This window comes from Ptychodera flava, chromosome 12, assembly GCF_041260155.1.
Source record: "Ptychodera flava strain L36383 chromosome 12, AS_Pfla_20210202, whole genome shotgun sequence".
In the NCBI taxonomy this organism is placed as follows: domain Eukaryota; kingdom Metazoa; phylum Hemichordata; class Enteropneusta; family Ptychoderidae; genus Ptychodera; species Ptychodera flava.
The window spans coordinates 15,622,868-15,649,199 of NC_091939.1; the positions used below are offsets into that span (position 1 = coordinate 15,622,868).

At 40.8% G+C, this 26,332-nt stretch overlaps 1 protein-coding gene across 2 annotated transcripts in view; it reads right to left on the reverse strand.

The window, feature by feature from the left end:
- Positions 1–26,332, reverse strand: part of LOC139145147 (mediator of RNA polymerase II transcription subunit 13-like) — a 70,892-nt gene that overhangs the window by 8,980 nt on the left and 35,580 nt on the right. Inside the window, exons 5-24 of one of the 2 annotated variants that reach the window (XM_070716122.1) lie at positions 18,508–18,653; positions 15,451–15,654; positions 14,198–14,362; positions 13,153–13,372; positions 12,046–12,303; positions 10,549–11,325; positions 8,866–9,025; positions 8,441–8,551; positions 7,449–7,548; positions 6,426–6,553; positions 6,163–6,280; positions 5,402–5,610; positions 4,826–4,966; positions 3,373–4,291; positions 2,670–2,849; positions 2,184–2,275; positions 1,590–1,715; positions 1,195–1,321; positions 724–783; positions 86–346 (exon numbers count right to left, since the gene is read on the reverse strand). In XM_070716122.1, coding sequence (XP_070572223.1) covers positions 86–346; positions 724–783; positions 1,195–1,321; positions 1,590–1,715; positions 2,184–2,275; positions 2,670–2,849; positions 3,373–4,291; positions 4,826–4,966; positions 5,402–5,610; positions 6,163–6,280; positions 6,426–6,553; positions 7,449–7,548; positions 8,441–8,551; positions 8,866–9,025; positions 10,549–11,325; positions 12,046–12,303; positions 13,153–13,372; positions 14,198–14,362; positions 15,451–15,654; positions 18,508–18,653 — 4,502 coding nt within the window. Of the gene's footprint in view, positions 1–85; positions 347–723; positions 784–1,194; positions 1,322–1,589; positions 1,716–2,183; positions 2,276–2,669; positions 2,850–3,372; positions 4,292–4,825; positions 4,967–5,401; positions 5,611–6,162; positions 6,281–6,425; positions 6,554–7,433; positions 7,549–8,440; positions 8,552–8,865; positions 9,026–10,548; positions 11,326–12,045; positions 12,304–13,152; positions 13,373–14,197; positions 14,363–15,450; positions 15,655–18,507; positions 18,654–26,332 lie in introns of both variants that reach the window. The other variant, XM_070716121.1, reaches the window with a different exon arrangement.

Sequence of the window (26,332 nt, forward strand, 5' to 3'; positions counted from 1 at the left end):
GAGAAAAGAAATTTAAGTCTGGAAATGAAGAAAGCACGCAAGCACGCCAATATAAAGAGTAACCTGCAGGATTGCTGAGACTCACCAGATGTACTCCCTGAATGTTGGCCAGTGTTGACGTTTGAGGTAGACATTGTAGAGTGACCAGTACTGCTACTAGTGCTGTCTGTATTGCTGTCTCCGTGGCCCTGACTGGAACTGCTGCCCTGGGGGCCTGAACTGCTGCTGCTACTGCTGCTGCCACTGGGTGGCGGCGCCGGGCAACTGCTGCTCATGTGAGACGGCCGGTCGGGTCTGCTGGTGGTGAACATGCTGCTGTCCACCGGTTGTGTGGCTAGAAGTGGCGCTGTAAAAGCAAGGAAATGAGACAGTCTTTACTTTAGGTGCTTGTGCACATGAGTAAGCTCTCACTCAAGACGCTGCAATACCCTGGTATCATGATTGAATGATGAAAATTTAAACAGAGATAAGTCTGAATGGCATAAACATTTAGGTCAAAAGAAGTGTGCCCTCTCTGGTCAAATTTAACATATGGATTAAAAAAACGATTGGTATTACGCTGACTCAACGAAATTTCTCAAAATTCCTAAAATGATATAAAGAATTCAAAAACCTTTAGAACTGTTTAAGGAACACTGGTCAACAGTACGCAAACAATTCATAAAATGGAAAAGTTTCCTCATTTCTTTTGGTACATCTAAATATCAGAACTGAGATCCTTACCTAAGTAGTGTTTGCACACTTGAGCATAGAGTCTCAGCTTGGCTGCATCAGCTGCATTGCCTGGTATGGGGCAAAGAAATGTGTCAGTGTCATATCAAACCTTGGGAGTACAGATATCAGGTAGCTAAATAGTATTCAAACATGAACACAAGTGAATGAGACTTTGGCTTAAAACCATGGAGCAGCTATTACACCCTGGTATATAACATGGATATGGTGAATATGAATCAACCCCTTCTTCATTGTGGTTTGTCCCACATCCATTGTCACCAACAGTGATTGCAGCTCTGTCCACAAGGAATTGGGGAAGGACAGGTAAAATCTATGCAACACTACTGTAACATCAAAGATTGTATTATATTCAAATGATACACATGGCTTCTATACACTTTCATTAAGGGCATATTGCAACGTCTGCCTATTTCTGGATTTTTAAAATTCTGAATGGTGATATCGAGTATGTCGGCTTACCTATTTGTGTAAACCAGTCATCCACAGGCAGCTCACCTACTTTCTTCACCGACCCTTTTCGTATCCTCATGATGCCATCGCGCAAAACTTTGGGATTGTATGGCACATGTCGACCAAGTCTACAAGTCTGCAACACAAAATGATATCGGTGGCATCAAAAACATCATGTTGCACCACAAATTTTAGTTATTTACAGCAATATCTGACAACTGTTACCATTTTCCATTGCTATCTCAGGCAAGAACTTATTCTCATGTACAGAACATGAAAGACTTTGGGTTAACACATGTTGACGAACAAGAACAGTGTGTTTGTTCTACAGTGTACAGCTCCACTCCACCCAACTGCGACTAAAACAAGGAAATTCTACACATTCACCAGTGAGGGCGCCTTACCTCATACACAGCGCTGAGTTCTTTGAAGAAAATTTTCGTTGACTGAAGTATGAATTCATTGTCTGGAGTGACAACCACATAAGCTACGTCATGAGTTGCACAGTACGGCTCCAACAAAAGTTTGTCCTGTAAAGAAAAATCATCATTTTTATTTTCAAGTCTTCCTTGAAAGCGGAAATTCAGCAAGTATAAAGGTTTTCTGACGTTCAAACAGTCTCTGTGGACTTCTCATATAGGTCAAATATTACCAAATTTCTTAAACATACAAAAATGGCTTTACACCTTTTTGCACAACACTTTTCTGATAGTTTGCACATGTTAAATACTATAACTATTCTCTTTGGCAATTTTTTACCAAGCAGAAAGCTTTCACAATTTCTCCTATCCTTCGAACTCGAAAAATATTGATAGTATGAAAATTACGTTCTGGGTTTACTCCACAAATATGACCGATAAAGAACTGAATGTAGTTTCTGAACAAAGTCAAAATCACACAAATGGTCATATATTGTTGATCTACGAATAACCACACTGCTTTCCATGTGGCACGTCACAATTGATAATCTGGGCAAGTTTACTGATGTAGACACTTACCCAGTAATGCATTGCATATGGGGAGAGTGACAACCAATCTTTATCATTGCCAACCAAGAACGAGGGAACCGGCAGTGGCTCTGGTGACTCCGCTGGAAAGTTCAAAGACAACAGATTCAATCAGTTACATTAGTAATTCTGCTTACAGATATAGGACTTTGATGAAACAGAGAGTTCCTGTTTGGCTCATCTACAACCCTACTGTGAGTTTCAAAAGCTCTGCCACATTTCCTCCAAGATGGTAGAAAATGACAGAATATGATGTCCTTTCATGTCTAATGGTTATTCAATATATCAGAAAATGCTAATGCATTTTTTCACCACAAGGATTAACACAGCACATCCATGTCATATCTGTCCTGTTCACATGCGCAAATCAACTTTTAATAAAATTTATTGAAATAATCGTCCAGCGTCATCACATTGCGATCTACCAAAGCTGTCTGGAAATTTAAGGTTGCATAGTACACCACTAGGAAGCCTTACCTTTGCTTTTGCTGGCAATCCTGAAAAGTGTATGCCAAGTTAGGGGGCCCTGAACGATGTACTGTGCCGGTTCCCAAGACCTGCTCATTCGTTTGCGTTGGATCACTTCTTGAAGATATGGTTTGAGGGTTGTAAGAATTCTGACGCAGTCTTGTGATGACAGCTGACAACGGTCATCAACTGAAAAAAAATATGTAAAAAGTGTGAATGATTAACCTTTTTGCCATAATGGTTTGGTCCAAACCCATTATTATCAATGGTGATTGTGGACCTGTTTACAAGGAAACAGAGTGAACAGACTAAACTGAGCCGCTGGTGACGTTGTGATTTTTACTGTGTAAGTACCTATCAGTATCACTGAGTACAAAGTACAGAGATTTAAGGCAATACATGTATCGGTAAGTTCATATGGCCATGGCCATCTATGGTTTGTGACTATAAATGAAGATAATTTTGGCTGCAGACATAACAGAGTCAGTTACTGGCACTGCAATATCGTCAGAAAATCAAGCAGGAAAATACATCCAAGCTGGTCTAAAAGATGTATCGGAACCTAGATGTATGATTTATTAGGACTCAGCAATAACATCCATCACGATTACAGATCATTCTATTCAGCTCGGTACAATATGCTGTTTTACATCTCAAGTGAAAAAAAACCTTGAAAAGAATGGCGACTTGTCTAATCACCATATTAACCTACCTGCACCTGTTGTAAATGCCCAGCTCTGCAGACAAGTAGCTTTCAGTAAATTGTCGTCCAGTTTATTTACACTAGATCCATCGACCAGCTGCCTTCCTTGCTCCAAGGCATGGAAACAGGCGTCGCAACCATCGGACAGTTCCAGCTGGTTCCTCGCAATCAGCCCTGAGTTATTGCCGGTTTTGTGTCGGGTAACCACACAGTCCAGTCTGCACAGAGTGCCGTACGGAGACGAGCACTGATCTGCGATAATTTCCACAAGTAGGTCCGGAACACGACGATTCCCATCAGTCCTCGAGTGATTGGCGTCGTCCGAACTTCCGGTTCCTTTCCTGTTTGTGTCCGACTCAACATGGTCGGTGTTTTGAGCCCACAAGGCTATGTCGTGCTGCTGTCCCGTGATGTCCTGCTCGTCCTCAGCGAACAGCCCACTCCCGGTTCCGTACCTCCTGTTCATGATGGCGCTAAATCCACATTGGCATTTGTACTGAGGTTGGTTCGTGTTGTCCTGCAGGTACAGGCCTGCATCGTTACCCTTGATGTTCATGTTACATACACAGATCACACAGCTGTCGAAGTTCCTGTCTTTGTAGATGTTCAGCAGCGAGTCCGACAGCACGAGATTCACAAACAAACTGTGGGCCTCGGGGATGTTATTCGCTGGCGTGGGAGGCTCCATGGAATTCAAGTTCTTCACATAGGATGACGGCGTCGAGGCCGGAGAATTCTCAAAATTAGATTGGTGTTCCTGGCTTCCTTGGAATGTAGCCGGCGACTGCAGTACTCCGGGGGTTCCGGCAGACGGCAGGGATGTTATTGGTTGGCTGAACTTGATCATGTCCGTGTCAACACTACTGACACTGGGCAGGTTGGTGTCTTTCCCTGAATGTAGGAACTCCTGTTTCTGTGCTACTCCCACCTAGTTGGAGAAATGTACACATCAATGTTTGCAAAACAATGGGCTGAGAATATCAGTCCGGACATCAAAAAGACAGTTCAGATACAGTAATCAAAAGACAGCACAAGAGATTTCTGGAGGCCTTCTCACAGAGTTTCAATAATTTTTCTACTATAACGATAAAATAAGATTTAATCTTTTCAAATTCAAAGCTGAGACACGCAATGCAAGATATCAATTCTCAGGTAAGATCTTCTGATTTTGTTCTCACGGCATACTAACAATAATATAGTGCAGAATGAGTTATGACGGACTTTTTTTGGAAGCAACAACTGGTTTCGGTGAATGAAGTTGATAATTCTGCAGGATTTTTATCTCATTTTGGTATTGTTTGTCACACTTTTTTGGGGGGACACAATGCACATCCCACAAAAGAGTGTTACTTGCGTAAAATGGCCACAGTAGTGTCCTTATCCTTTTACTGGTTTGTGAACAAAACAAACTTGAAATTTCAAGTTAGTGCAGGTGATCTGGGGGGAGGGGGGAGGTACCTACCTGCCAGGAGGGTTTGTAGACGCAATTCTCTGGTACCTTGAGAGGTGGTAGTTTAGAGCTTGGCAGTGCTTTCAGAGGAGCATACATAGTTGATCCGTAAAACCTTTGAGTGGTGGGTACCTTGTACACAAAGGACCAGTCCTGGATAAACCACAGAAAAAAGATAAGGCAATGCTGCAAAGTACCCAAGGGCCAGGCGTTGACATAAAAGTGCTGAAGATGAATTTTTGTTTTGCATATTGTATCTTCTGACACAACTGTTATTTATAACAATGCCTTTGTTAAAGACGAATATGTATGCTATTTTCAACACTACAAACTCAGACATGATAGTTTGTCACTATGTGCTACCCATGCCTTATGAATCTTCATCACAAATAAATTAATTATTATCATCAGTATGAAGCCTCATATGTAAATATGCAGAGAAGAATTTGGGATTTTTTCAATTCCCATTGGGTCCAATTTGCACTTGACCTTATATAGGTTTGAAAAGTGAAAGCAGAGTTTGACTGCGATGATTGGTTTTTTCAAATCACCACTGTGACCAAGACCTCTTTGATTGCAGTAGATCACCTTGATGGGTTCTGGCTTTGGGCTTCCCAGGCTTTCTTCAATCTCGATGTCGGTCAAATCCGGCACGGCTGAAGACCCGTCTAAGTGAGTAGCCCCTGGAGCCGAGTCCGGATTAATGTACTCTGCGCTTCCCGGATTGCAAGGTGAGAACGCTGGATTCTGCTCCAGCGACGGTGGAGTTGGAAACATTCTGGTCAGCTCTCCAGCACCTACAAATGGGGATTTGAAAGCATGGATTAAAACACCAAAACTTAAATAGACAAAGAGATTCTGTTTGTACACACTTACTCTCAAAAGCCAAACTGGAAAAAGCTGAAGTGTACAGTTCATGAGAGGGCTGGAAACGAAGGACATGATCCTTTGTAAATGATGTATTACAAGTTTATCGTTTGTTTTCAGCAAAGATCCCTCCATCACAGTGGTGGGGGGACTGTGACTTCAGAAAAACAGGGAAGCTGCTTTCCATAACTTGAATGAGTGACCTGCGGGATAATTTCCGAGTGCCAGAGGGTACAGCAAGTAACCATGCTCACACAAGTCTACATGCCCAAGATTGCTACAGTCTTGCATTTCCATTTTGTATCATTCAACATAATAGCACGTATGCAGATGTGGTTGACACTATCACTACTGTCAATTTCGGTTTTACCGAATTGCTGTCAATAGATTGATTTGACCCATCTACAGGATATACAGTCCTGGGATATACCACGAGTTGTCGGGTGGGGATGGCACCAGCTCTGATCTTTGTGCTTACTCACCTAGGAAGCCATTAGTGCTGCTGTTAAGAGAGCTACCTTTGTTGTTGCTGTTGTTTGGTCTGAGGGGACCATCATCGGTGATCTGAGAGATCTTCTGGTTTATGTCTTCAAATGGCAGCTGACAAGGTCAAGTACATGAAAGCATATAGATTACCACACTACTCACAATTCATAAACTTTCAACATTTGCAAAGCACCGAGTCAATATCTTACAGGCTACATCTGATATATCAATGATTGGGTTTTTTTTGAAAAGAACTTACCCCTCCGTCATCATCATCGGAGGACTCGAAGAGTTGGTCCAGATCATTGGCAGTAACAACCAGATCAGTCTCTCGCATCAAGCTGGCCGAGGAGTCTGGCCGTGCCGAGGGCAGACTTGTCATTGGACCTGCATTGTAAGACATAAAAGAGATACCCGAAGTTCAACAGATGCAGTGAAAATGCTGAACACTTGACACTTGCAACTTGAGAGAAATACATCAATTCATTCCTGGGCTGTAAATCTTTGGTGAGCTGAGAGACTAGAGGTTATGTTACCATACCAAGGTTGGCCACCTTATATCCATATTATCAATAATCTTTCTTAGGAATGTCAAATATTCTAATACTTTGACTGCATACTGTGATACAATACCATCCAATAATGCAATGTCATTTGATCTTCTGTCAATCCAGACGATCACAGAACAATAAGTGCCTTTTTATGAGACAGCTAAAGCTACAGATGCTTTACATGTTGCTTGTGTGTACACATCACATCGCATCATGTCATGCGTAATGACAGCCCACTACATTCTGTGTTAGGCACATGGTATTCTATTCTGAATGGCGGCACACATATAATGTGGCACAAAACAACAGATACCATCTGCCTACATGTCGACATCTGCTTTACTAATGACATCTGACTTTGGATGACTGACAGTGCTGGCGGAAGATGGCAAATGACATTGGTGGAAGATGGCAAATGACATTGGTGGAAGAAAACCCGGCACACCTGAAGAATGCTGGGCCCATCTTCCCTACAGTATCAATCAGTGCTTGTCTAAGGGTGACTTTCATAATGAGAAACTATAAACAGAACCCCTAGAATAGTGTTGTTGAATAGCACTGTAACACAGCATGGGCCAAGGGTTCTCCAGTCTTGACAAAACTTCCTAATCACCTTCTCACACACTGCAGATACCCAAAACACACTACAAGCAACATGTTGAAGTTTCAAAATGCAAAGAGAGATAAGAAAAGTTGTGCCTAGGCATATTCCTTACGTTGTTGTGACTTACTTCTGATGGATACCATTGGATTTTTGTCGTTGGCTTGGTCTCCCTTGGTCTGATTCTGTTCCTGCTTTGCTTTCTCCTCGTCCACTTTCTTCTGCTCCTCCTGAAGTGTTGCACACAGAACAATACACATTGGATGTGATTGGGAAAAGACAAACGAATACACCAGCTCGGCCAGCGATGGCACTCTTCAAGTGTGTGGGGACATACTCTGCATTTCTCTACATAACCTTACGCAAACATTAATGGCCTATCACACATCAATGGCAGTAAACCAGGGGTCTGGATCCATTATTGTCAGTAATGTAGCACAGAACTGAATACACTTTTAGCAGTGATTTGATCCTATTTTTATCACCCTTTCTTTGAATTACAAGGAAACCATAAAATCAAATATTATAGCTCTTCTATGACCCTTTGCTGTAAAAAATTCAGCGAACCCCCATTGTTTTGTAATGGGATTTGTAGAACTATATATATAGAACAATGGGGTAATTTAATGCTTAACTGCCACACTGTGACTTGATTTCATTAGGATAAAATTCTGACACTTAATACACTGCCATGAAATTATCATCTCAAATCATAGAACTTCTGAACATGCCACGGATGATCTAAGAACAATTTTGGTGCAGTGAGAGCAAAGCTGCATGGGTATCACATGACTCTCTGCAAATCTTTCCTGGAAAATATCACAATGGACTGAACTACATCAATGTAATATGATAGGAATACAATTCCAATGACATACATGTGCCTGATTTTGGCTTTCAGGAAGTCAGTCACATTTGCTGTTGTATCCTTATTGGTGAACAGCAGAGAGGTACACAATAATGGCACAGTAACCCTGATACAATTAGCAATACACACATATACAGAAACCCTGCTAAAAAGAGTGAATCACACAGGTATTATAGGTTAACATTCAGGCACCCAAATACATAAACACACAATGCTGAAATTTAATGTCGGGCAGGCGATTCCGATGACCCTACCTCCTGTTTCTTGCGATCTTGTTTGCGAATACTGCTACGTCTCTGGGGTATTCCTCTGCCCTTTTTACCATCCTTGCCTCTATTTCTCTGAAACAATGGCCCTGTCTGGGTCTGAAGGAATGAAAATGAGGACAGTTTCAGAAGGCTGCCGATAAAAAAAACAATCCAGCAAGCTAGCATCAAAAACCTGATACACAGGCTTCATATTTTCAGAGAGAGAGAGAGAGAGAGAGAGAGAGAGAGAGAGAGAGAGAGAGAGAGAGAGAGAGAGAGAGAGAGAGAGAGAGAGAGAGAATACATTTTTGTCTCTCTCTCTCAACTTCTCTCTCTCTCCCAACTTTGTCTCTGTAAGTGACAGATATTACCCCACACAAAATCTAAGCTCCCCGTTATGTCACATTGACAAATGTTACAACCACACTCACCGTTGGGTCTTCCATGAATTCATATGGATCAACAGGTTCAGGAGACGGAGGTTGAGGAGCTCTGTTTTCCATGGGCATGGGTATCATGGTCTTCAACGCTGGTTCTTCCGGCTCAATCTTATATTCAGGCTTCAGTTTCTTGATGGGTTGCTGATAAAATCTACAAAACAATGGTTGCAAAACAAAGCTAAATGCCCACCATTAGATCTTTCCAAAAGCTAGCTGGGTTCAAATTGGTGGCCTGTCTACCAACCATTTCTGATACAAGTACTTTGGGGAGGGGGCAAAAACAATACACGAAGTACTAAAATGCCTTCTTTTTTCATGAATGACCTGTACAACTGAGCTTTTCTAAGCTGTCAAATTTGCATATTTGCAATACACTCTGGTGGTGAGAAAGGAAATGATAAATACTATGACGTCCACGATTTGAACTTACAAGGTAACCATCTTTCTGTCAGTTTGTATGACTGACTTGGGTAATTCAGCTACACCTTGCCGACATAGTTGCCCAAAAATGAATACATTTCTAACATGCACACTGCACCCTGACTTGAGCCTGTTTCTGCTTACAGTGATCTTTGAGTTGCAGCATCTTGCAAACATGGTGAGCCTTCACATGAACATAATGACAGTGACGTAATTACAGAGTGCACAACATGGAACAGATGAGAATTTATCGCTTTACACAGGTGTTTGTATCACTGGGGTATTTTATCTGAAAACACTCAGAAAGATCATTGGAGGGTTGTGCAATGCGGACAAGGGTCAATGGTTGTCTACTTTCCAGTTTTTTGTAGGTATTTTTGTTGGCAGCGCTTTGGTAAAGACTACACTGCTTGGCTTGGACTTTGTTTGATTGAGTTATGTACTGAAAGATTGACCTGTCGGTGTGGGTGACTGCTGACTCTATGGTTGGCCTTCCTAGCAAAACACATGAACTTTGATTTTCATTCTGTTATGACTTTGGTTGGTTTGTGCTGAAATACTACTGTAAATTCTGAATTATCTCACTGGTATAACACTATCAGTCAGTCACACTGATATAACACAATCAGTCACACTGACATAACACAATCAGTCACACTGATATAACAATCAGTTACACTGGTATAACACAATCACACTGGTATTACACCATCAGTCACACTGGTATAACTTAATCAGTCACACTGGTATAACACAATCAGTCACACTGGTATAACACAATCAGTCACACTGGTATAACTTAATCAGTCACACTGGTATAACACACTCAGTCATACTGGTATAACACACTCAGTCACACTGGTATAACACACTTAATCACACTGATCAGTCACACTGGTATAACACAATCAGTCACACTGGTATAACTTAATCAGTCACACTGGTATAACACACTCAGTCACACTGATCAGTCACACTGGTATAACACAATCAGTCACACTGGTATAACACACTCAGTCATACTGGTATAACACACTCAGTCACACTGTCGGCCACACTGGTATAACACAATCAGTCACACTGGCATAACACCATCTGTCACATTATGAAAGGCTCAGTAACAGTTAATTCCTTTCTGTCACTCGGACGAAAAGTTTTGGGAAAACCCTCAAACATTAAATGATGAAATTTGACCAATTTACATGAAAATGGAGGTGCTGAGGTACTAGGTTGGCTAAAGGGATTCACACTTACTCGTTTTCTTCACTTAAAGTGTACAAGGATTCCAAGTGTCCATCCAAAGATTGCTCTTCATCGTACACATGAGATGGCAGGAGTGGCCTTTTGAAATTGACTTGTTCAGCCTGTGGTAGCTTGTAGCACTGCCACAGCAAATCCTCTGACTGTTTACTGTTCTCCTCCTCGGTGTCCTTGTCACTCAGTATGTTCTCTATGGTCCTTGCCAGGAAACTGCTGCTGTCATTCTGGCTGGGATCGAGGCTCTCGGTCACATTGGCCAACTGCGAGTCGCTCCTGCTGAAGCCCGTGCTGGCCATGGAGTTGGAGGCCTCCGACTCCGATCCCGGCCGAGGCGGTGGGTAGGGACTGAGCGTGGGCATTGTCCTCTCGGTGTTGCTATTTGTGTTAGGTGGGGGGTAAAGCGGCGATGGGACTGCAGAGTGGGGCGAGTCGGTCGGTCCGGTTTCCAGACCAGCAGCCGTCTTGACTTGCTGGTTTGGGGGAGGTATTTTCTTCTTTGCACTGGAGTCCTGATGGGCTGAGGTAATCAACTGGGGCTGGTTTATTCCCAGCCTCTGATTGGCCGAGTCATGGTCCACTGACATGAGGTCATCGTTCAGTGAGGAACGATGATGGAATGGTGTGAGAGGGCGTGCATTACGCGTTAGCTGCTTCTCCTGCTTGGAGTCCATCTTGTGCTTACTGCTTCCACTTCCCAGTCCACTGCCCATGTGAGATGATCCGGATACCGGTTTCCCAAACTGGAATGGTCTCTTCTGGTGTGCCTTTTGCCTGCAAGATATATTTTTGGCAATGTTAGACTGGCAAATGTCTTACTTAAGATAACATCTGTGTTTTTCCAATGTAACAATTTTCATCAATATATCGGTTTCCACTTCCAAATGCCTGTACACTATGAAGTGCATGGTGACAAGAATGACACCAGACAATGTCACAGTTCATTGTTAGGTTCAGGAAACACCTCAAAAGCTAAGGTTTCTCAAAGAGTAGTTCACTGCATATTCAAGACTGTGTACGTCCCTATGCTTTACCGACTTGCAAACCTTCAAGAATGTACCTCCATTTGAAACAAGCATATCAAAATATTGATGTCAAAAATACTCCAGACACATCAACAGTATCACATAGACCAGTGCCTTCTGCATCACTTGATATGCAACTGACAAATGAATTCTCGCTAACTCAGAAAATTTGATACAACTGTGTCTCTGAAATCTGAACAACTACATCGACTAAAAGAGTTCCAACTCTTGAGAGTTGATGGTATTCCAGTGTAGACAACTCTGAAAAGTTGGCAGTTAGCTCCTAAAACTGAAGGATTTTCTGTTCCATCCATTCATTCCATTTTTCAATTGTGAAAGTAAATCAATACAACCTGGTGGTAATATCATTTATGCAGCTTTCTTTCCCAAGCAGATCTGTGTTTCACAGTTTGCGGAAACATAGCCAACCACACTGCGAGAACAAAAACATGCAGAAATTCACACTGACCTGGAGCATGTGCAGTTGGCTTTCACAGTAGGATCCGTCATGTCCCAGAACCCACCAGTGGTTGCCAAATTGACACTGGAGCTGGTGGTGCTACTACTGGTGGTGGTGGTGGTCGTTGTGGTGGTGGAAGTGGTGGACGCTGACTGCCCACCTCCTCCGGTGACGTCTTCGCTGCTATTGGAGGTGGCACCGGCACCCTGGGGTGGTGGTGGTGGAGGGGGAGGTGGAGGGGCAGGAGTTGGTTCAATACTTTGAGGCCTGTAAGAGAAAAAGACACACGGACTTACTGTCAAATGAATACCTCTCCTTCAACGATAACACATATTTATATTCATGTTCAACAATCAACAATATCACTGAAGGGGAAATAGTGCTGGTGGATTTGTTATTACGGTATGAAAAGGTCTTCATACAGAACAATTCAGGAAACATTTATTTTTGACATTACAAGTAATTAGTATAACATTACGTTTAAAAAATGGTGCCATCAGCTTCTTAATCTTAGCACACATTTCAGTTCATTCTGTCTGCATGACTAAACCCTTTCATCACAATAGTTTTAGCTCAATCCTATTGTTTTCTATGGCAAAGTTGGGACCCTACACAGGGGATTGGGGGTGAGGGGCTTAACCTTTCACCACAATGGTTCGGCCCAAACCTATCATTATCAATGGCAAATATGGACCTGTTTACAGGGAATGGGGATGAGCAGCTTAAGGTATGCCTTGTTTACTACTTTTTCATTAAGTCTGAAGATATCGATCGGTATATTTGACCTCTAAAATTCTATGAAAAGGACAAACATAGTTGAAAAGATGCCAATTTTGTGACCTTGAAGGTCATACTCTACACCCCATATCAAAATGTGTTTAGATAATTGGCATTCTATTTTGTTCTGCCAAATCAAAGACAGGGAAGACAGATTATTGTTGTCCATAGAAAACATGAAAAGTTGGATAGATCTCTCATTTTAATCATTTTAAGCATGGAATGTGAGACCCCCCTCTCTGAACCTTTCTTTTCTTGTCATGCCTCAGATACAGAGTTTATCTGTCAGCCAATTAACACTTCATTGGGTATGTTTGATTTATAAAAACTCTGACTTACTTATTAATATATGCGTTTGTCAGAGAGTCGTGCCACACGGTGTCGACAACCCTCTGCGCTATCTTTGGTGACATTTGCAACAGTTGTGAGGAATCAATACCCATAATACTGTAATCTATGGCGGCTTGATTCTGATACGAGTTGGTCTGCATCACGGTGATCTTGGTTTCCCCCGGCAGGGCTTGGTCGCAGGGCGACGTCGGAGGTGTCAGCGACATCACTGAGAAAGGGAACGCAAAAAAGAAACAGATATTAGAACTGCTGACACAGAGACACACAGACATACACACACACCCACAAAGAACTTTTGATAGCACTAGCACAGTATGGGGCTCAATAAAGCATCTGGATGCCAAAACGACCCTAATTTTTCCATGTTCATACTACTGTGAGGTCAAATTAGTTAAAAAGCACTGAGGCATAACAGGTCCTAAATGTTGCATTTTAACAAATAGTTGAATATTTGAAGGCCCTGAATACCTACATAATGGAAATTTGATTTTTACTGACCAAACCTGAGATAACACAGTACACCAGATGTAGATACATTTCCGTAGTACGAAAGATCATATCAGGACAAACGCGACCATGGATCACACTAAGTGGAACTATAGATTTTGCTCAATACTGCTTTTTACTGACTCAACACATGGGGAAGTGATACTGTCTGGCAGGATTTGGGTTCATGACTTTGTGTTTATATATGCAAAACTACCCACTATGTAGGATGATGCATAATGACAAGTGATGCAATACTTATGCATACAATTCAGTCACTTTTGTACAAAGAGATAATGGCCAGATAGTCAATTACAACTCATTTGAAATTAAGGAGGCGGTTGCCATGGAGACATGCCTGACTCATATTTGGATATAGTCCACCATTTATTTCACAGGCAAAATTTTAACGCGACGTATACTGTACAGTCAATGGAACATCAGTATATTCCCCACATTAATAATTTCACGCTGATTCAGAATGCAGTCTAGACAAACAGATAAATTAAGTTGAGCGAGATGTCCAAGTCTGCACACGCCCTCTTACCTGAAGGCATGCTGGTCGGTTTGGTCACTTGGGGCTGTGTGGCTTGCACAGCAGCAGCGGGCTGCACCATTCCACCTTGTTGTGGGGGTGGCGGAGGCGGCGGGTGGACCTCTTCGGGATGGGCCACCAGCACAAAGGACGACGGGTAGCACATCCTCACCCCTCCTGCAAAGAGAGACATGATTGAGTTTCGGAAGTCCAGAAAGATGGCGTCGAGTTTTCAGATTTACGTGTGGACTGGGATCAGAATGACGTGATCTGCACACTCTTTAAGAGTGTGTTGATTTCAATAAGGTGTTATTGCAACATCCATCTGAAATCGGATATTCTGGTTTATACATCTTAGCCGCCATACATGACAATATCTCCAGACGTTTTGCCCATTCATTGCTGTTCTGCATGCAAGTTAATTACTATATCAAATAGACCATTGGGAGCTGGTTCATTTCAGTATCAATGTATTCCATTTTGAATTGGCTGACTGCTTGTATTGGATGTTTTGAGACTGGAAACGGAAAATGAGTGTTGCCCATTATATAGAACAGTATTTGACATCTATGCATGAGAACAAATACTTGAGATGTATTTCAAATCTGAAACCTGATTTGTAGCATGCGATTTCCTTTAACAAGAATGGTGCAGTAAAACATCCATTTTGTTTGATTATTTACTTTTTCAATTTGTCTTTCTTTTTTCGATGAAATAAACAAAATCTGAAGTCACCATGCAGATGTACTAGAATCTACTGCTTGAAACTTTAAATGGTCAATATTGTAATAATTCACTTTGGGAGGAAAAAATTTCTATGACATAAAAGCAATGGGCACCCTTTCTTTTTTCAGATGATTGATTTCAAAAATAATATGATCATGGGAATTCATGCATGCTTGTAACTGCAGCACGGCAGAAAAGTCATGATTCAAGTCGTGTATAGTAATCTGTCTTACTGGAGAAAACTATAGGAATGATCATTTTATCATTTCTGAATTTTCTTCCAAAAGTATGATCACCAACGCGTTAGTTTTTTCCAAAGGTCCAAAAAACACACTTAAAGTGAGTGTTGACTCTTTCACCACAATGGTTTGGTCTAACCTCACTCTTTTCTATGCTGATGTTGGACATCTACACAAGAAACTAGGGAGAACAGAGTTAAATGTGCCATCACACAGCCATCGTTTTTTTTTTTTGAGGGAAACCAAAATGAAGAACTAAGTCTGGAAGAAAGAAACTCAGAAGTGTCTGGAGAAACTCACCAACTAGAACCTCGACCGCCGGAGGAAGTTGATGGTTGTGGGCATCAACACTGTCAGCGCCATCTTCATTCTCGCTGTTCTCCGATGGGACATCGATGGGGAAAAACTGACGCCATTCGTTGAGTAATTTCTGAGTGTTCTGGTCACTCTCTTTGAACGTCTGCCCCGTCAGGACTCCGCTAAGGCCGTAGGGGCTAAGCAGAACTGTCAAAGAAAAATACAGACATTTATTTTTCTGTGTGTGTGTGAATTAAGACTCTTGAGGGGACAATCTGACAAGTGTACACTGTCCATGCCGATAACATTTTTAACCTTTGCTTATTGGCTATCCCACGTCTTCTGATAACTGCCAACTCAGGAGACTTGCAATTACACCAGCAGCTCCCCTCTGGCTTACGACCTTTTGACCTCTAATGCCAGATGAAAAAGATATAAAACAGAGTGGGACAGGAGAAAGGTTGGTCTTTGTCAGGTCAGTAAAACAAGTGTTTGGGACACCGTGGAGGTTTCTGCGGACACTTTTTATTTCCCAAAAGCTTGGTACAGGATGCTCATTATAGTACGTTCACTACTGCTACGAGTTCACATTTCTCAGCCTGTTAGTTCACAGGGCTAGGCACGCAGTTCGCCAGATGTGGATACGTTTGTGTGGTATGAAAGATCACACGAGGACAAACACGATTATGGATCACAGGGCTGGATGAGACACTGCCACAGACAAGGGAACTTTGGAGTCAATGAGATAATAACAGTTAGATAAAACTAAATAGATAAAAAGTTAGCATTTAGTCCAGCATCAACATTGGTTTGAGATGCCATGACATCTTGCATAAGAATTGATGGACAATGTCAATAATCAAATTTTACAATCCTACTAAAATGACAAAGCCATTAGATAAATGGCATTCATGACGAGCAAATGATGTTACGAATTCCTTTAAAGAAAAAGAAAAGAAAATAAAGACCACAAATATCTCAAAAAATGTGGTGCTGTATAATCCAAATCATTTTTTAATACACACACTGTCAATTCGCAGATTGCTTTTTGAGCTCTTTTCAAAGTTTATGATGCAGAGAGGGACACTTTGAATGCTGGTAAGAACATTCAGAAGATTTTACAATCCATTATACCAGCATTTCTTGCATGGTAAAGAGCATTCTGTTTCCAGATGACTTGATAAAATTATTCAAGCTCACTAAATCCATATTGCTGTATCTCTGTGCAGTATCCCTAACCCAAAATCACAATCTCCTGCAAGTTGCACTTTGACCTTTCAGTCACTCCTCTGCTCCACATTAACCCTTTGAGTGCCAAAGTCAATTTTTGCTGCATTTATAAAATATTTCCCCCAGTCAATTTTTTTCAGATTTTTGCAAACTTTTTGATAAAAACTGTAGCCAATGAAACATAATGTCCATTTTGTCCAAAATTATCAAAATATTACAGAAAAATTCATGAAAATTGGCAAAATGTCACACTTAAATTTTTTTTTGGAAGGGGGGGGGGGGGGGGGGAGAATCATGGCACTCACAGGGCTAAGGTAGAACATACCCCGAGGACAGATATTCGGACTCTCAAACTTTTACATAATTCTTTTGATCTAACACTTGTGGGTGCTCATTTTAAAGCTTATGGAATAATCAAAGTTTTCAATGGCTTAGTTTTGTGAAATCAAAAATTTATTTCACCCAATAGAGTTAACACAGGGATGGCGGCCATTTGTTAGCTAATTTGTCTCTATAGTACCAAACTTTGCACAGTCACCCCTGATTTTTATTCTCCATTTCAAAAGGGAATGAGTGAGTTTCATAATGGAAAGTTTGAGCAAAAGCTAACTTTATCAATTTCAAAGAGCATACTACCTTATACGTGACACCTTATACGTGACAACAACCTTTCAGGGTGAAACTGTAGCCCCCGACATGCAGTACTAAAAGCTGATAGAATATCATGACACTTCCTTCAGCTCTCAAAGACAGACACGACGCTCTGAGCATGTCACTGCGACGGCTTTTGGGCACCGTCAGAATGATAATTTGTGAGCTGGGTGATTTTACTAGACCTGAGGGAACAGTTAAATATATGAGCCAGCTTGGAAACTAGGAGCTCTGATAACCAATCATTCAGTGGGCTTGACCTGCCAGTCTTCAGGGATGATCACGGATTCATGAAATCTTGATACAAACCTCAACAGATGAAAATTAATTACATCGACCATCACTGCTCAATTGGATTTCTTTTGCAGAATTTTCAACAATCTTTTACAGCTGATTGGAAGGTTTAATTAAGTACTTCTTTGGAATGGCCAAAATCTTATATACAGCAAACTGTTAGGAAATTTCTTTATTATCACAGTTTCTTGATGTCCTCCGCTATGATCATGTCACGACTATGCACAACTCTCCGGACAACAGCAAAGGAGGATGATTAAAAATATCTCTTTCATTGATTTTACCCTTTCGACGGAAAACTCTTCATTGTTTTAACAATTCTTATCATGAGCAGAAACTGGAGGCAGCTGCTCACTGAACAATTTCTCCTACTAACAAGATGATTTGAATCACTACGTTGCATCCACTGAATCCTGGCACTGCTTCTGTCGGTACACACCATTGAACACATTCACAACTATCAAAGCAGCATGAAGTGCCAATGTCGCGGCAAGTAATCTGCTGTTAAAGCTACTAAAGCAGCACAGCTTCCATGCAAAGCTCACATCACAAATTTAATTACGCGGCAGCATGACCCTTATCTGTTTAATTGATGCTTCAGTTTGAGTAAACTGTGTGTGTTTCATAGCTGCGTAGATAAGCTTCTTGATTTTGGAAAGATCTGTGATTGTGTTACCTTGATTTTGAAGATGGGGGGCGCATTCCAGAATTTTTGGACAAATCTTTCCATACATGAACAACGACAAAAATTCGCATTTGTATGCCTACCACAGGAATATACAAATTAGGCATTGTTATGTAAATTTGCCATCCCTCAACTGTTTCTCAGCATTGGAAGACCACTGTGGCAGCTAAAACAAACAGGGGTATGTATCAAATCGTTACCTTGGAAACCAGTTGCCGATCCCTGGGCAGCTGACAGGTGCTCCACTGAGAGTCTTCGCACTGGATCATGCTGTTGGATTTCAACGCTGGTGCACACGGTACTCTCACCATGTAGAAAGAAGGAGAATGAAAACGACACATGCTCACTGCAAGAGAAAAGATGGGTCAGAGTTTTACAACCTTGTTGATTTTTAAAACCTACTTTCTATATCCACAAATCATGCAGGATGATGGTATTTGGGAAATGCTTGGGTCGGTACAGACACAGATGGAAAATAGATTTTCACAATAAATTCTACCGTACTGCAAGAAAAGTTTATCAGAGTAGCCCAAAGCACAAAGATAAACTTGTGTGACCATTTCTTTTAGATGACACAGATAGGATAATCAGTGTAATAAAAGGACTCTGAACTAAACACAGGATATTTTACACTGCTGTTCACAGATGTAGGTACAGCAGCATACAAAAGGCATATGTGCAATGTTCAGCAGCCACATAACATGGCATGTCTCCTTTACTTATCATTTCTGCGTGCGGGCAGACAGTAGATAGCTGCATCAGATTCAAACCATTTGCAGGGCACACTGTCCATTGAAGGTGCATTTAGCATGCAAAACATGAAGCGCATCTATGTCGTCAAGTTGACCTGACTGTGATAAGACAAAGGAATGGGGCACCTGTAAGGAAGAGGACATTTCAATCAAAATGTCTGAATATTCCCCATCAATTTGAATACCTATATTTGAAACGACTACCACTTTCACAGACAGAATTTCTTGTAACCTATACATCAACACTGTTCCAGGAATGTGAAAGATTGTGAAAATGTTTTTTTTCTCCTCTGTCAATACTCCCTTATTTGAAATTTAGTCACAGCTCAATGCTCCTGATGCAAGTTCATTTCTGCTTTTGTGTAGAGGTCATCCGATATTATCACAATAGTATGATTACATACATCTGTTTGACATAGGGAAAGTAAATGTATGGGGGTAATTTCTTTGTTCTTTTCAAATGTACGTGTGTTTTCTTCATACTTCATCCTATGAAATAGGAACCATCATACTCCAATAACATTGCATGTCTTCTATTTGGAGCCGCTGTACTGTAGCTGTTCATGCAATGCAAGCAAACTGTTTGAAACCCCTTTACCACCAAAATTTGGTACATTCTCATTCTTTTCAATGGGGTAGGGGTCTGAGTGGACTCATGAACAAGGAATTAGGGGTGAAAGGGTTGAATGACTCTTTCATAAACCTGGAGACACAAGTCAAGGAGCACCATCTATGACACACAACTTGTTCTGCTGATCAAGTTGCAACTATACCTGAAACAAACCACCTTAACTCATGAACTGTATTTGCCAGATAAATGAGACAATCGCGTGTGGACTTGGAAGAGATGGAATTGTATAAAACTAACACAAACCATGAAATGGTGTTTTCAAGTTGCTTATTATCTGGGTGTGCAAATTATCTCACTATCAATTATTTTTGTGTTTTTGACAAGTCAGGGACAAGAAATTCTAACCAAATCAGCTTACTTCTGATTGTTACTTGTTTTTATTCATTCTGGATGTCGAGACGAGGATATCGAGATGAGTTTCATGTGCGACAGAAAACAAGCATATCTTAGTCAGACATGACGCGACCCGACCCAACCTAACTCGACTCAACCTGACCTGACCAGACCATAAGTTCTGTGTTGGAAAGATGGCACCTTGATCAAAGCGTAGATGATGTGGCATCACTCTCTGCTACACAGGTTGTCAACCACACTTTATCAATACGCAATTTGTCATCTGTCTGACATGCTGTTATCAATAAACAACACGCCCTGAATCTCTCTTGTCGCCCAAATTGTTCATATCAGCAGGTACACACATCACTACAAACACATACACAGCATGTCTCTTCCGTAATTCAAAATCTGGAAATTACAGTTACAGTTACAAATCTCCGACACCACAGTCAGACTGATATTCCATGTACACAGAAATGGGCAATGACAATGAATTGCAAACAATTTACAGGTCATTTGTATTTCAACTACAGGAAAGGCTAACAAAATGCTGAAGTTCGAAGTGTCTGGAAATACACATCTCTACGGAAACAGAGACTCCGGACAAATCACATCCTAACGAGAGAACTGAAGCAAGTCAGGAGGGTATTAATTAGATTTCCAAAGAAATGTACAGGACTGCACGACAGATTCAATCAACATATCATGGATCATCATCAGTTGTCATGATTTCTTGTCACTACCCTATCTATTTGCTGGTGCCCTGGTAACCGAAATAAAACAAATTCTTCTGTGGGCAATTTTTGTTTTCTATTTCTTTTCCCTCTTTCATAACTGTACACTTCAATGACATTTCCACAGAACAGTTGTCCCCTTCAGCCACTGATGCTTCTAAGAATCAACAAATATATCGCTCATTGTCATGACAACAATTATAAGCCATAGCCTCATGGGTACCGTGTGTCAAAAAATAGCATGGCACTACACCAATTGCAGTTGAATTTTCTGACAGCAGCTCACTATGAAGTGTACAAAAGAAAAACCAAGGAGCAACATTCTTTGCATTTAAGGCACAGTACATCTTGTTCCCATCCTCTATTTTATATTGCTGAGCTACGGAAATACCAAATATATAACAGATAATGAATGGCACGCCATCATCATCAGCCATGCAAAAATTTCCATAACAATAGCAGAAATGATGATCAATCATTGCAGACGAGTTTAGTATGCTGTTTCAACAATGCTTCAATGTTTTTCCATCGTTACTTTCATAGGCAGTCTCTGCATGCGCTTTCATGGCATATGGGAGTAAACAGACCAACGTGCTGTGACGCAATTTACAAAGCGCCACTGGTCCCTGTTTGACAATAACGTCAAGTCTTCTTTCCCACTTTGGAATCAGGTGAGACTGAACACTTTCAAGGAAATCTGTGACGCAATCAGGGGGAGAAATTTTTTTCACCATTGATATACCCACACAAGGGCAAACAAAAACATTCCAGGCAAACATCAAACAAAACTACATAAAAAAACCCAGATAATAGTCATAAAATTTCGCGTTTCCTACTACAATCGGACATTATCGATTTATACCCTTACTCTTTATCAGGCACTTTTAATTCCCTTAATGTACCAAATCAAATTACATGCTCCTTGTTTGTTCAAAGTACTGTCCGATTTCACCCGTTTCAACCGTTCAGCTTGTCCATCAATTTAAAGGTAGTGTAATGAACATATACGTCCAAGTAATGCTGCTGTTAACAGGTACGTGATTGCCAGACCAAACTGAAAGGCTGTAAAAGTGTCACTTTCTGATTGGTTTATATTCAGGATTAATCATGCCTGACCTTTTACACATTCCATGAAAATGATGCAAGCTTCCGGAATATTTTCCTTTGCTTTCAAAATCAATTGCATGATCTTTACTGCTCCGATTTGACCCCTTGCCCTTTCATGAACACAATTTGGATATAACCAGTAATGTCTTTGAAGGTTGTGTTGAATCTGTCAATTGTTAAAAGGGGCTGTAAAGCTCGGAAACTTTCGTCTTGTTTGTTTGAAATACCTTGTTTTGGGTCAACTAATAGATAAATCATTGAGACATGCATGCCATCACTCAGCAGAAACAGCAATTAAACATTGAAAATCAAACCTGTAGAGTTGTTCAAACTCATGTGAAAACCTACATAAGATCATATGATATATTACAGACACTACGACAGTATATAACCCTCAATTACAGCTTACCATGGTTAAAAGATGGGTTTATAGCATAAGCAAAGCCCTGTGATTGACAGGAAAAAATTTCAGCATGTTCCCATAACAGCAAGGCTATGTAGACTGTGATTACATCAGACTGACAATGAAAACTTATAAGTGAGTGCTGCGTTAATTTTCAAACAACAGAGATATTGCCCTTCTCTTTCCATCACACAACGCTAACAGTGGGAGTACGACATCACCAAAACTCACTGGAAAACAAAATTGCTCACTATTCCCCTTTCTAGCCACATGACCAACACAGATTTTTCGAGACCTGTCAGGTAGATTGGAGGATTGTAGATTGCCAGATCCCTTTTACGATCTTCTTGACACGTGGTATTGAGGATGCGATACTGTTATCTCACAGAGCACGGCTGTGCAGGATGTAGCTGTCCACTTGGAACTCAGAGGAGTCATAAACATAAATGACATGTTCTGTCAAATACCCACTCACACAGGAAGCTCTCTTATCAAAGACAATGTTTTCAAAATTTGTGACACACAGACATGTATACATACATAAACACGTCCATACCACAAATACAGGTTGATCTGAAAAGCTCGCTATGCTGTATTTACATACAGCAAACGGGGGACAAAATCTCTCTCAATGCTGATGGGGGAACTGCTCGAATGGGTAGAAATGCATGACAAATATACATGTGCTATGTTGTACCAACCAGGCAAAAAACGTAATTGGAAACGACAGCCATCGTACATGTGTAAAGCATGTAATTTTCAAAGAAAAGTTATCAATAAAATTCCTGTTGCGCTGGCGCCGTAAAGATTCATCAGTACGTCTCTACTGCCATTCTACATCCATTGACTTGCATCTTAGGTGACCTAATCTTGACATTACAAATGTCAACTGGTAGCAAGGCACATCCAAGTGGCTCCTGAAACCGCATAAATGTCACAGATAAACTTTTGCTGGCGTTTTTCAACATATGCACGCATACTGAGGGAGAGAGTGAGAATTATACCCTGACAATGAGACGCTGTCACAGATGCTACACTGATCAAAAATACTCAGTCTAGAAAAGAGATTAACACAGACACATAACAACACATGGTTCACACATAACAGCGCTGTCCACCTACACGCGTAATCCAAAATGACAACTGAAAATCACACAATATGGCCACAATAATTTTTTTTTCTCACTAACAGAACAAATACACCATAAGAAGACTTGCGGTGTGTTTTTCACATAGAGTATCATTTCTTGCGAATATTAGGAGAGAATTATGCACTGTAAAAATCTAAAAATTTTTTAACTTCACTTGCAATCAAAAAGTCGTTGTTGAAATAGCAAGGAGGGTAGGAAGATACCAATCTAGGTTTTGATTTAAGTAGTCAGGAAGAGGGATACCTCTAATGTGTCCTCTTTTTTTTCAAAAAAAAATTAAAAATTTGTGACAGGGAACAACACAAAAATGATTAAATGGATGACAGGTGTCACAGAAAATGAACACCGAGTTATCTGACTTCTAGAAAACCAATCTTTCCTGAACAGCAATGTCGACAAACCTCTTCTGAAATGCCCAACAAAAATTCCTGTCACAGTGTCACAAATCAAGACGTTGAAACTGAGATGGCATCTAGCAGTAGTGGCAGTTTAAAATTTGATTACTTGGGAACCCTGAGGTCATGATTGGGGTCAGTTGAGGATTACTGCCGACAGAAATGCATGTCTCAGGACTTCCAGATTAACTTGAGTAGTTTATCCGTCTTTGCATTTCTCCTCTTCACTTCTCTGTGCTCTTTGCGTGTCTCTGCTCAAGTCTAGACTGTCCCCAGGAAAAATGCAAATCTCGGAGCATGAGCAGGAAAATGTGAATTTGAACATAATGACTGTCCATCTCGTGAGTCCTCTCCTTCGTCTTTCTAAAATACCATCACACCTGAAAGAACAGACTGATGGAGCAAAGATCGTTGTTTTTTGTCCTGGTTCTTTCATTGATTGGATTACAAGACAAATCAAACACCAGAACAGCTTTGGGTGTGATTAGGCACTTCTGATGAATTATTTAAAGACAGTCACAGCCCCGGTGGCTCTGATGTACTTCTTTCAACAAGAGACGGCATTAGAGCAGGGGATGATACTGAGAACTTTCAACTAACATTTTTTTTTTTGATGCTGGAGGCAGTGCTTGGCTATGTATCTCCTTCCGTGGCTCCAAACCGGCTATAGATCCTGGCAACTGCTGACGTACTTTTCTCAATTTTCACTGTTACCATGGCGTCAGGATATCAGACAACTGGGACCAGCTGTGGCATATATACATCTTTTTTGATGAGGTAAAATGGATATGTGTGTTGGTTTGGGTTTTTTTTGTTTTTGGGGGGGGGGGAAGGGAGGGGTGTTTGAGCACGCATTTACATGGTACTACATGGTAGGGGAATTCTAGCCAAGGGTCTCACCAGGTAGTTATTTTCTTTCCATCATTTTCACAGCATGTCTGAACATAAAAATTACTATCACCTGCACAGACATGAAACATGTCACTTCTACAGCAACAATTCACTTTAACAAGGGGAAATTTTCAATTTAGAGATGCAGAACAGCGTGGGCTGTACTTTCACTCATCACAATTATCAAGCAGTGACACCGAATGTTCCGTTCAATTTTGACTAATGCAATGCTCCACCAGCAGCGTGAGGTGGTAAGTTCACCCTGAAAGGTCAGAGGGCAGGATCGCACTACAAGGTCACCAACCAACACGATCAACATGTCAGACAGTAAACAGAACAAGGATGGAGATTCACTGTTGGGAGAGCATCACTGCTCTCTAGTGGGGTAAAAAAACATAATTACATTAGCTGTGAACCATAAAAACATAGAGAAGTCAACCACATATCACACACTTCTCCTACAGTACCACAAGACATGCCAAGATCAATCATTGTGATCTCAGAACATGTCCCCAACACGTGACTCCCGAGTCTCCCGACATGAAAACCCATATGGTATGTACAACAAGGATGTCTATACCAAATTGATTTGGACTCTCGGCTCTCTATTATCAATCAATTCAGAGATTGTGCAAACAACAAGAGCTTGTCACTGCACTCCAAGGAATTACCAAAAAATCTGTTTCACCAAATCAGAAGATCCACATTGAGAGATGCCATTTTTATGCTTTACACAAACCAGGATGATGGTTTTTGGAAGTTACTAAATACTGAACGAAGGACACTGAATCAGCAATGACATTAAAAACTATGGCATTAACGACTAAAATGCACGGATGATATATTATTCCCACTGACTGGCATTTAAACTATATGCCTCTAGCATATTCAATCTGTCCTCAGCTAGATATGCATCTGGGCATTTCAAGGATTTGAAACACATTAGTATCTCGGCCGGAATGAAGTATTCATAAACACTACAACATTTCTTTCAGGAATACTTCCTTCCACATCAACTCAAAAAGAGCTGGTCAAACAGTTTACGTATCCCATACCAAAGTACCCAATCGTACATGTTGCAAGAACGTATGAAGTCATTTGGAATCCATAAGATGAGAATAAAGACAACACCATCAGAAGTCATTTGAACCCTTTGAGTGCCAAAGTTGATTTTTGTTGCCATTATACGATATAACGCCAACAATTTCTTTCAGATCTAGACAATTTTTTCAAATTTTTCCCAAAATTTTGGTCGAAAAGTGTAACCAATAAAATTTATGTCCCTTCGTTCCAAAATCATGGACAAAATTACAGAAAAATTCATAAATATTGGTAAAATGTTGCCCTGATATTTTTTGGGGAAAAAATTACAGTGCTCAAAGGGTTTAACTGTTAATGCATGCAGACATGCTAACACTTTGTTGGTATCGTAGATAACAGCGGCTATGCAAATGAGTTTATTGGCTGTTAGAGTGAATCAGCAACTTTTGCCAATTTGTCTATTAGATGATAATAATAGGCAAAAAGAAAATGCTCAGCATTTCTGATTAATTATTCAAAGGCACTCGCTGGGTTACATCAAAGAGTTGGATCAATTTGTGCTAAACAGAGCAATCTTTATAGAC